Source organism: Setaria viridis, chromosome 1, assembly GCF_005286985.2.
Source record: "Setaria viridis chromosome 1, Setaria_viridis_v4.0, whole genome shotgun sequence".
NCBI lineage: Eukaryota > Viridiplantae > Streptophyta > Magnoliopsida > Poales > Poaceae > Setaria > Setaria viridis.
This window is the reverse complement of record NC_048263.2, coordinates 13,268,164-13,280,196: the sequence shown is the minus strand read 5'-3', so window position 1 is coordinate 13,280,196 and position 12,033 is coordinate 13,268,164. Positions and strand designations below refer to the sequence as shown.

At 47.9% G+C, this 12,033-nt stretch overlaps 1 protein-coding gene across 1 annotated transcript; it reads left to right on the top strand.

Moving 5' to 3' along the window:
• Positions 1-1,897: 1,897 nt before the first annotated feature.
• On the top strand, positions 1,898-6,346 carry LOC117866207 (bidirectional sugar transporter SWEET4). Its single transcript, XM_034750368.2, has 5 exons — positions 1,898-2,180; positions 2,606-2,642; positions 2,731-3,109; positions 3,667-3,786; positions 5,882-6,346. Exons 1-5 carry the CDS (start codon positions 2,138-2,140, stop codon positions 6,059-6,061), a joined length of 759 nt encoding a protein of 252 aa, XP_034606259.1. The 5' UTR covers positions 1,898-2,137; the 3' UTR covers positions 6,062-6,346.
• Positions 6,347-12,033: the final 5,687 nt, after the last annotated feature.

The following is a 12,033-nucleotide window of genomic DNA, read 5'->3' as shown; positions in this document are numbered from 1 at the left end:
AATTTTATCTTTATTTTTTGGGTGAAAAACAAGTTAGTACCGGTTGGTGTTACTAACCGGTACTAATACGAATAGGTACCGATGTAGCAGTCCTAAAGGACCCCCTTTAGTACCGATGTAGAGGCACCAGTTGTACAACCGGTACTAAAGGAGATTTAGCACTGGTACTAAAAGTGGAATCCGCATTAGTGAAAGGTTGATGAATGAATAAGTAAATGGATGATTGCCATGTGTCAAGTGATGCGTTTAAAGACAAAAACCCACGTGTCTTTTTTAAAAATAAATAACATTGAGCTGACCATTCTCTTTGTTGACGTTGGTCATGTTTGAAATTCCTTTTCTCCATTTGAATCCTTGTGGTCATAGTCCATTTATTTATTCATCGCTGTCTTTGATATCAAGGGGAAGGCACGCTACATCATCCAATCTCTGTAATCTCTTGGTGCAAATAATCAATGCAATGTATGCACGATTACAGATTTTTCTTACATGCATGAGGATTTGGCTTCAAGAATTCATTTAATAAACATATTGTCACAATTTGTGCCCATTTATTGTTATTTTTAATATCTTCCATGGTGACAGGATAATTGTTGGATATCCAGGGACATTCAAGGACGAAGTACTTGGATAACATATATTTAATTCAACTGATCATTAAAGACATTGGTGATCTAGCTAGATACATTCTTTCAATGCAGTGACATCAACGTATGAATGGCTCTAAAAATAGCTCAAAATCCAAAAGAAAAGGTTGTAGAAAAGATGAGCCAAAAGTCAACTCTAATCGAGCATTGTACATACCAGCCAGCCACGGATACGTTGCAGCTCACAGCTAGGGAAAGAGCCTTTAGTACCGGTCCCAAGCCTCCCCGTAGTACCGCTTGTGCTGCTATACCGGTATTGCTATATCGGTACTAAAGGGGTCTTTTAGTACGAGGTCAAATAACCGGTACTAAAGGGTACACATTAGTACCGGTTGGGGAGACCAACATCTATTTTTGATATGTGCGTGCACGGTCCGTGAGATTCGAACCCACGACCTCCGGCCTCGCACGAGCCTTCCAAGTAACCTGTGAACAGACCTGTAGTACCGGATCATAACACCACTCGGTACTAAAAGTGACTCTTTAGTATCGGGTGGTGTTATGACCCGCTACTAAAAGTTTTAGACTATTAGTACCGGGTCATAACACCACCCGGTACTAAAAGGCCTTCGGAGATCGCAATTTTAAATCTGGTAGTAATGCTAACATTATTACTGGACTAATAAGTAACCCATGACGAATGCATATTTATTTTTTGAAACTTTGAATGCTCATATTTCTAGTAGTGGCTGCTAATCCTTACAAAGGGAAGAGCTAATGATGCTGTATAACTGCTCCATGCGTCCGTTGCTCCCCATCTTCCGCCGTCGATTCTCCATCGGAAGGGCCAAGTGTTCCCTGGAGAACGGAGAGATGGACGGTTACCACGCATAGTGTACACTCGAGTACAACGAAAGGTTGTACGCACACGGTACACAAACGCTGCGAAGCTTCCCGGCAACAACATAATCTTGGACCGAATTTAAACACGAAACCAAAATTAAAAAATGAAACTGAACCAAGAAAAAATGAAAAAAGTAGACGAAAGGAAGGGGAAAAGGTGATTTATCCGCCTACACGGCTCTGGCCGACTGGCTCCACTTCCGATTCCCTGGGCCGTGGGGTCGTGGCAGACCAAAAACGACACGCTATTAGAGCTTGAGAGAGACTGGGTTAGAGCGAGAGAGAAAGAGTGTCAGATAGAGATAGAGACGGAGCCGTGGCCCGTGGAGGTGGTGGGGCCACGCAGGGCCAGCCGGCCAGGCCGAGGCCTGCGCGCTCCGTCCTTCGGCTATTTAAGCGGCCGCTCGGTGCCTTCTGGATGCCACATTCACTCGCCCGCTCCTGTCACTCACCAAGAACCCAGAGAAAGAGAGGGAGGGAGGGGAGGAGCTCAGCTCTTTCGTTTCTTCCTCCTCCGTCTCGTCGGCTCCAGCGATCACACATTTCCTCTCCCGTCTCTGTTATCTGTCCGTGGAGAGCTAGATTTGGCAACCAGCGCGAGCGAGCACCGTCCCCGCCGTCGAAAGCTCGCCACCGACGAACCGACCATGGTCTCGGCCGAAACCATCCGCACGGCCATCGGCGTCATCGGTGAGTCTCCGTTCATGTGCTCTGATGAACATCTGCATGAACGATGCACAAATCGCCTGCGGCACGTTCGCATCTATCCGAAATGGTAGCTGTACTGTGTCCGTGCGGTGTGGAGCCTGATGCCGGCTGCAGACGCCAGTGGCCGCCCCATGTCATGTGAGGGTGCCGGCATCTTTTCTTGCAACTTCCCTTTCCTCACATCCTCCTCCTGATTTCCCTTCTTCTTCATATCTCTGGTCTTTTTTCTCCTTTGGTGTGCCCAAAGCCGTTACATATATATCTTCGTCATCACAATATCTTGGCTTCAAGTCAACTCCCTCTTTAACTTGGAGCTGCAGACATTAATACGAGTAGCTAGTTTGGTCCAAACAAAATTGGAATAAATACTGACATGTTTTGAAATTAACCTTGTGGATATGCTGCAGGCAATGGTACCGCCCTTGTGCTCTTCCTCTCCCCAGTGTAAGAAAGAGATTCCGTTCCTTGCTGTCGTCACTGCTCATCTATCACCAAATGGCAATTAATCTCACAAACAAAACAAAACAAACAGGCCGACGTTCTACCGCATCTGGAAGAAGCGCGCGGTGGAGCAGTACTCGGCGATCCCGTACGTGGCGACGCTGCTCAACTGCATGATGTGGGTGCTGTACGGCCTCCCCGTGGTGCACCCGCACAGCATGCTCGTCATCACCATCAACGGCACCGGCATGGCGATCCAGCTCACCTACGTCACGCTCTTCCTCCTCTACTCGACGGGGGCCGCCCGCCGCAAGGTCATGCTCCTGCTCGCCGCCGAGGTCGCCTTCGTCGGCGCCGTCGCCGCGCTCGTGCTGACCCTCGCGCACACGCACGAGCGCCGCTCCATGATCGTCGGCGTCCTCTGCGTCCTCTTCGGGACCGGCATGTATGCCGCGCCGCTCGCCGTCATGGTACGTGCCTACGGCATGTGACCGGTGTGGTTTTAATTTCGAGTGATTATTTAATTGTTTGTTCTTGCCACTTCGCTAGTACTGTGTGGCGCTGTAGGTGGCTGTCTTCACCACCTGCTGGCTGATTAAATTACTGGGGCTGGAATGAGAATCTAGCAATAGGAAAAGAAGGGGGGGTCATTATTTTAGGTTTAGTTTGATTGAGCACGCAGCGTTGTTGGAGAATAAAATAAAGGAACCACACACGTACACATGCATGAGTAACCCTGTCGTTTCCCGTGACTGTCCGGTTCAAATAGTAGATGAAGTGTGTTCTTCTTCACTTTTGCTACTAGTATCAAGTATCAACCAGGTGTAGGATTTGGTACAAGACTTTTCCTCTGATTGTTTTGAAACGTAGTGCTCTCTTTATTGGCTTGTGTTCATGCACACCACACATGCCATGCTGTTGCAAAAGTTGTTCAGTTCTTTTCACATGCTGTGATTTTTGTCCTATAATATTTTTGTTGTCCTTCTAATGTGTCCTTTTATTCCCGTGTGTCTTTTGTACCGTTCAGAAAATGGTGATCCAGACGAAGAGCGTGGAGTACATGCCCCTGTTCCTGTCTCTGGCCTCCCTGGTGAACGGCATCTGCTGGACTGCCTACGCGCTCATCAAATTCGACCTCTACATCACCGTAAGCATGCAACTACCAGAAACTTTTCCGTCCAGTTCGCTGATTCACCGTATCAGTAGAAAACAGCAGCACTAGTACTGCTAGAATTCATTTTTTTTTTAAAAAAAAGAAGTATTGGTAGGAATCGGTCAGCGACTATTTAAAGACCGTGACGGAATCAGCCTGTACTAGTAGGGAAAGCTAGCCATGTGCTCTGAGCATTAACAAACAGAGCAAGTTAACAAAATGGGGTTAGGGTTCGGTATCGCACTCTACTACTACTGTAAGACGTTAGCTGCCTGCCATGATGCCATCACCGTCGCAATAACACACCACACGCCGGATGCCCAGCCACATGGGCACGCAGGCCAGAAGCAGTCTTTCCCCTTGGAGGGCCTCCGACCTCTTCGGTCAGGCCATGCACAGTCGCCTCCCCCTTTCCCTGCCCTTGTGGCCGCGGCACATGCGTGGAGCATGTAACCACCCCGCGTACGGTTGCCCGCGCACAGTGTGAGAGGCAGTAGTAGTTCTGTGCGGCTAGGTAGGTAGGGCCGCGGCCCCTTTCTGCTCCTAAGAGCAGGGGTTGGCAACTTGTCATGGAGCCAGCCATGGACGACAGGGCCAAGTTGGTACCGGCGTCCAGTTCCACGCCCTTGGCTTTTGCTCCAAATGCACGCGACGACACCAAGGTTCGCACCTGTGACCCCGTGTTCTCTCCGGGGCTGGCCAGGCGCCCAGGCCAGGTCAGGCCACGCCGGCCGCGGCCGAGCCTGAAGCCCTGAACACAAGTACCCAACCCCGTGAGCTACCAATGATGGCCCCTCCCCCACACGCCTTGACCGCACCTGACCAGCAGAGACCCCGCACCCCACGGCGTAGATGCGTGCACGCTGCTCCTGACCGCCCGCGTCCGGCCATCCGCCCAGGAGGACACGGCGGGCGAGCCAGATAACCAGATCACATCGCCCCGGACAGCCTCGCTCACGCGCCGTCGCTGTCGCGGCACCAAATCCGGGTCCGATCCGCTGCTGTCACGGCGGGGGGGCCATCTCGCACCACGCGGCCGCGGGCGCGCGGGAGGGCGGTGCGCGGCCAACGGACCTGGCGGCCGCGCGGGCTGTGAGACCGACGGGACCGACGGACGACGGTGCGGTGCTGCCGTCGGTTTCGCCGCCACCGGGACGGACGGGACCGACGCCTGGCCGCCTGGTTGCTTGAGCTCCCGGGCTTGTCGGTGTCCTGCCTCGCGGTCGTCGTGGATCATTGGTCGATGGCAACGCGCAACCGTGGCGTCGCGTCTCGCCATCGGAAAAACAACCGAACAGTGCCGATCGGTCCTCTCCTCAGAGAGGGTGGTGCCGTGCGTCATGAACACACGGGGCGAAGCACAGCAGCGTGCCCTTGCAAGTCGACGACAGCATGGCGTGGACGATGGGGCGCCGACGGGCGGGTGGTCCAGCCGCCCGCGTGCCACTAGTCCTACCACATACTCCGCCTCTAGCAACGTTACACGGCTACACTACACGAGCGTCGTCTGCCGTGTTCGATGCAGACGAGCCCACGAGTCAACCAGGTCTGGACGTAGCGGCCGAGCACTGCCACTGCATCGCGTCCTCGTCCATGCACCCAGTTATCCACTCCACAGCAGGTCGATGTTCCCAATGCATTCATCGCCGATATATGCATGCGCAAAAGCTGCACACAGGTAGATCGATCCCTGGACGGGCGCGTGTGTCCGTTCTATCTTCAGTATCTGACGGCTGCGGCACGGTACCCAACGAACGTGGCAGCCGCACTACACGACGCCGTCCCTTATCCATATCCCGTAGGACATGGCCAAGTCCTACAGGCTACGTACACTACAGTCTCCTATGCCCCTTAGATCAGGCTACTGCACTTGTAATTGTACTCTCCTGCGGTCCTGCCATTGCTTCTTGGGTTCTTTTATTGGGCACGTACCTAACTCGCCTTCACAACATCAGTCCTACAAATCCACGGTTAGAAAGCATCATTCTTACTAATCAGGTTTCGAAACTTTCGATTATACATTCATGCACGAATCGACAGGTAATGTACTGACGGTGCTGTGTGCCTCTCTGTCCTTGTTGCCTCGCAGATCCCCAACGGCCTGGGCGTGCTCTTCGCGGTGGCGCAGCTGATCCTCTACGCCATCTACTACAAGTCGACGCAGGAGATCATCGAGGCGCGCAAGCGCAAGGCCGACCAGATCGCCATGACCGAGGTCGTCGTCGACGCCACCACCACCAGGGCCTCCAACACCACCGCCGGCTACTGATGACGGCGGAAAGACACCGGCGGCGGACAACCAAGCTACTACCGTCCTCCTCTCCTTCCCGAAGGGATGGATCGATGTGTCTGCGTATGCATCCTATGATAACGCTGCCGTCGCCGCCGCCGCCGCCGCCGCCGCTCTGATTTTATATTTTGCTTACTACTAGTAACCTTGAAGGAAAACAAAAACAAGAGAACTGCAGAACGAGGGCTGCACTGCACTCCTGCGCTCACCTTCTATCATCATATAATATGATCATCTTCCGGTGCAGTGTTACAGCTGCTGTTAGTGGAGGGCCTTTGCTTGTTCTGATGACGCAGCCCATAGCTGCTCGATCGGTTTTCCAGTAATTTCAGTACTATTCTAATGCTCTGTTTTATCCTTTCCTTTCCTTTTCTTTTCTTTTCTTTTCTCTTCTTTTGTTGCCCCTTCTGCCTTCCTCTCTTCTATGCTGTAAATGGGAGGATGGTACTGCTGAGGATTAAAAAAAAAGATTTCTGAAAAAAATATCATGCTGCTCCCCTGTCCTGCACTCAGTAAATTCCTGTGTTTGGTGCAAGCCAGTTGATTAGTAGTACTGCTTGCCTCAAGGTAGCGAAAAGGAAATGATGCACTCAGTAAATTCTAGACTTCTGGTAGTAAAAGACAACGGGTCAAAAAACAATTCTTAGGTATCGTCACTGACATCATTTCTGTTGGTTATTGCAACGACGTGATCGTGCATGGGTCATGTGGCGACGACTACATTGCCTAAGACCCAGCGAAATAACGGTAGCTTCCCTCATCCCCAAGTCAGATTTTTTACAAGAGTAGCCATGCCCCGTTAGCAGTACTCTCTCGAGTCTTTAATTAGGATATGACCCTGGAACTTTGCTTGATTAGGAATTTAGAATATAACATGGGCCACATGAGCTTAATCAGTTGATTAGTGTTTCGTGTCAGGGTTTCTACATGCAACATTATTCCCCTGTTTTGTGCCCAGTAATTTACGTTTTTGCTTACTAGTAACAAAAAGGTGAACAAGGGCTCTGCAGCACTGCTGCACTCGTCTTTATCATGTACAGACTGTACAGTACTATATTGTTCCGGGCTTGCCTGCTTGTTCCTAAGCAACCCCAGACCCCAAGCTGCTTGATTTTCCTGTCATTTTGGAAACTATTCTAATGCTCTGCTTTTAAATTTTATTTTATTTACCCCCTATTCTGCCTTCCTCTCTTTTATGTTGTATAAATCGGAGGATGGTGCTTGCTGTGGCTGAGCTTAGCTTAACCCAGAAAATAAAAAATGTATATGAGAAAAGGGAAAAAAAATGATGTTTCCCTCTCCTGCACTCTGCAAATCCTCTGTTTTCTTTCTTCAAGGCAGCCGGCCCGGAATGATATCTTCCATTCTAAAGAGATAAAGGATCAAAATCTGGTGCACACTAACCCGGCTAATACGAATTCAATGACGCGAGTACCGCATGGGTCGCAGTGGATTCCTTTCGAACATGTAAAACTTTGACCTTAACACCTCCAAAAAATTTGGATTGAAAATGGAAAAATCATATTTATAGTTTGTCCTAAACAGTAGTTTCATAGTAGTACTATTGAAAAAAGTGGGACAAGATTAGAGTATGACCTTTACAATATTGTCCATAACCAACTTGAACACTTTTTACTAGGATATGATGTAGGCCACATGAGCTTAATCATTTGACTACTATTTGACTATGTTATGACCATGTCTATGAGGTTAATCAACTGGAACACTTTTTGCCTACTAGGATATGACGTAGGCCACATGAGCTTAATCAGTCTACTACTATTTGACTATGGTATGACCGTGACTACATGAGCTTAATCAATTGGATTGGATGCTTGCAACTCCGTGTTACTTTAGTATTATTGTAATTCTCTGTCTTTTATATTTGTATTTTTCGTCTTCTCCTTCTCTATTGTAACCTGAAAGACGGTGCTGAGGATAATTCAGAACAAATGAAGATCCGTAAACAAAATGAATCTGTCTCATGTCCTTTGTGTTCAACACATTGACAGGGGATGACTTGCTGCAGACTCGTACATCAGTTGTATTCTTGTTGTTTTAGAGTCACGTTGTATTCATGTTGTGACCACCTGGTGAACGGTGGGTGAGAGCAACCCAGGTGAAACAGCGATGTTGGCCGCCCTGATTTCCAGGTCAAATTCGCAGGGAAACTGGTCACGCCCACACACACTCCCCGATCGTGACATGGGCTTGCGACCTTGAGTCCAAGGCGAGCTTCACCAGTCAGTTTCAACCGCGGCACTATACTATTCGAATCGGATCGGACTGACCTTGACGACGAGATGAGCTTATTACAACCAATAATTGACGCCTCTTGGACGCTGCCGAGACACTTCTCTGTCCAGTAGTCACTGTCCGTGGTTCCGCCTGGTATACAAGGCAAGCGGAAACACTGCTCCGATCGCTCTGCTCGTGCTGCGCAGTTGGTCGGCTGATGGTGATGACTAGCACAAACATGGCGCGTCAAGAAACCGATGGCGGAGGGAGAGCAGCCGTGTCAGGACGGGCCTTCACCGATCCGGCAACGCCGCAACCGTCCAGACAAAAGGGAACAGACAGGCGTGCTTGATCGACGCCGGCCCAAAGACGAATTGGGATTTTCGTTCTGCTGCTAGAGTGGTGAAGCGTCCATGGGCCATGGCTATGGTTTTCTGCGGCCAGTCATTTCTGCTGTGCCGAGAACGGATCTCGCTGTTTTTTCTTTGCCTGTCGCTTCGAATCTCGATGGTCGGGAACATGGTAGCGTATACACCAGTTAAGCATAGGGAGCAGAGGATGCCAGAGCTCGCCATGGCGACGGACCGATCTTGCTTGGAAACATACGGCTCTTGAGCATTCAGGTTGTCGATCTGCCGGTCCCCGACCCTGTTCTGCACGGCGCGTTGTGTTGTAGGACACCGGTGTATGTACTGCACTGAGCACGGTTGGTCTTTGCTGAAAGCTACCTAACGTGTTGGTGCAGTGTTCCCAATTGTCTACCAGACGGACAGACAGTGACTTCAGCAAGGCTCGAGAGCCACTGCTGCGTGAGTGACACTGTCCGTCTGCCTCGTCGTGACACCGCTGCACGGTGGTCGGCTGGTGGCGATGACTAGCGTAACATGGTGCATGTTCTCTCCGACCAACATCAAGATGTTTGACAGCCGTGCGCCCGTGCCAGGATCTCAGCTTTACGGATTTGGCAAGGCCACTGACTTCAGCACAGAAGAAACACAAGCGTACATACATGCATCTGGGGCGGGAAAGACGAATAGGCATTTTTTATAGTGCCAGCGAAATGAAGAAGTGAACATGGCTTTGGTTCGTCAACCAGGCTCGGGGTTTCTATCGTCACAGAAACCAGTCACTACATTTGTTTCCAAATATGATTCACGCAAAAAAACAATACAAAAAATAATACAAAACAAATCCAGGAGGTGCTTTACACTGGTGTGACAGTACCTTATCCTGCCGAGACATTTTTACCCTCTCCATTCATTTTTACATGAAGACGAATTTTGTTTCGTTAGGACAAATCTACATCAAACAATACGAGAGTACATAATACTACCACTTAGTGGTATATAGTATAGTGAAGATCTGACCGTTTATGTAAAACGTGAGATTTCAAATGGAATGATTTAGTAGACTCTATACTAGTGTAAAAAAAATACTATAATGATGTTATTTGTGTTCTTTTATCATGATGCTCTTATAATATCTATACTATTCATGTATACTACCCATACCGTATGAAGTTTTCATTAGTATACAATTAATCTTGACCATAGGATATTTTTATACTAATCCTTTCCAAATATTAATCCGTAAAAAAACTTAACAATGCATCCATCCAATTAACCAAGTGGCAGCAAGCACTTGAATCATGCGTGCACACTTGAGCCTACCCGGTCCCGGTGGCCAGGACGAACGGGGGACAAGATCGCCGGCCTACTACACGCGTGATGCTAAGCTTGCTGCGGCCAAGAATTTATTCTGCAATATATGTGGCGAGGTGACATGTACGCCGGCAGGCTCCCAGCACGCTTTGGCGTCGGATCAAGGGTGCGCATCAAGGAATGAATGGGGGCGAATTCTACACCGGTGGAGAAACGATTTTCGATCCTTGAATATATATCTCGGTCGTTTTTTGACCCGGAACTAATAGAACTTTAGTTCCAGGTCAAATTCCCACCACCGACAGCCACCTCCGACGGGCTAGTAAAGCTAGAAGCATCTAAGGGAATCTGACGGTGCATTTAGTCCCGGTTGGTAGCACACCGGTTTGTGTTACCAACCGGGACTAAACACCCGGCCTATAAAATCCTCTTCTTCCTCCCCGAGCTTGAGCCACTCACACAGAGAGCACGGGCTCTCCTTCTCCATGGCAACTTGGCAAGCTTAGAGAGGTGCTGCTCGATTTTTTCATCAATTTCATGGGGATTTCACTCATCCAAAGTATTGTAAAGGTTAGCTACTTCGTTATTATACTTTGTTTTGTACTTTAGAGATAGAGAAAAATGAGTTTTTTAGAATGAGAGACAATGAAGAGGATTTATATATATATATATTTGAGCTAGAATTTGATGGATAGATAGCTTGCTTGTTATATATGATTCATATTAGATAAAGAACTTGATCAATATTAGGTATGGGAAAAAATAGAGTAAATGTATTTTTAATATTTAGTCCATGCAATAAAATTGAGATAAATAAATAGTCCTTGCAATCAAATTGAGGTAAAAAATAGAGTAAATGTGTTTTTAATATTTAGTCCTTGCAATAAAATTAGGTAAAAATAAATAGTTTGCATGTTAAATTAGAGTGACATGAACCCACCCACTAGTCAACTTAATGCTAGAGTTGTGGAACAGGACAATAAAGTTACACTAGAAACTACAGACGCTCCATAGTAGACTTCATGGAGTCAAGAATCCAAAAATAATGGTAGAACAGAAGAACTTCGAGTCCACAAACTTTGGCTGAATATCATAATAGAATCTTGAAATAGTTTTCCAAATACCTTTCGGAGCCACATTCTCATAATAGAAGTATGGTGGCCCAGTAGCCTGTTCAGGCAGAGATTTGTTCACTAACCTTGACCATCAGCTTTTGATGTTCGTTGATGGCTTGCATTATTTTCTCGAAGTGGCCAAAGCCAACAAGCTAGAGAAGAGATTCATATGTTGTCCATACTTCCAATGGAGTAACGAGAAGACTACTCTTCCTGAGGGACTCTTCACAGCCACTTGTTTAGATACGGTTTCATGCCTAACTATTTGGTTTGGACCAAGCACGACGAAAGAGGGGTTATAATGGAAGACGACAAAGAAGAGGAGGATGATAACAACATTCCGGACTGGGCTGCATGCCAATCTTTTGCAAATACTACAATGAGCGAGACTGATGAAGGAGAGTTTGCAGAAAATAGCCCTATTGATGATCTTGGTCAGGTGCTATGGGATGCACAGAAAGACTGTGAAACTGAGAAGGAATCAAAAAAGTTACAGCGTATGATAGATGGTCACAAAAAATTATTGTACCCAGATTGCAAGTAGGGAAATGCTGCAATGGAAGGTAAAAAATGGTAAAAAATGATGTGTCCTATGAGGCATGAAAATTGTAAAGAATATGCTTCCCGAGAATAATGAATTGTTGTCCACAACAAAGGAAGCTAAACAGGTTGTTTCCCTCTAGATTGGAGGTTCAGAAGATACACGCAAGCCCTAATGATTGCATCATTTATTGTGGTGACAAATACGAGAAATTGGATGCTTGTCCTATGTGCGAGGCGCTGCGGTATAAGATCAGGCGAGATGATCCTGGTGATGTTGAGGGGCAGCCTCTCAAGAATAGAGTTCCCGCGAAGGTGATGTGGTATTTCTCTATAATACCATGTTTGACGCATTTGTTCATAAACAAGGTGAATGCTAAGTTGATGCGATGACACA

Bases quoted from the DNA above. Each gene is read 5' to 3' on its own strand.
- LOC117866207 (XM_034750368.2), top strand. From the start codon at position 2,138: ATGGTCTCGGCCGAAACCATCCGCACGGCCATCGGCGTCATCG. The intron at 2,181-2,605 runs GTGAGTCTCCGT...GATATGCTGCAG, and splicing joins CACGGCCATCGGCGTCATCG to GCAATGGTACCGCCCTTGTG. The intron at 3,110-3,666 runs GTACGTGCCTAC...TGTACCGTTCAG, and splicing joins CCGCGCCGCTCGCCGTCATG to AAAATGGTGATCCAGACGAA.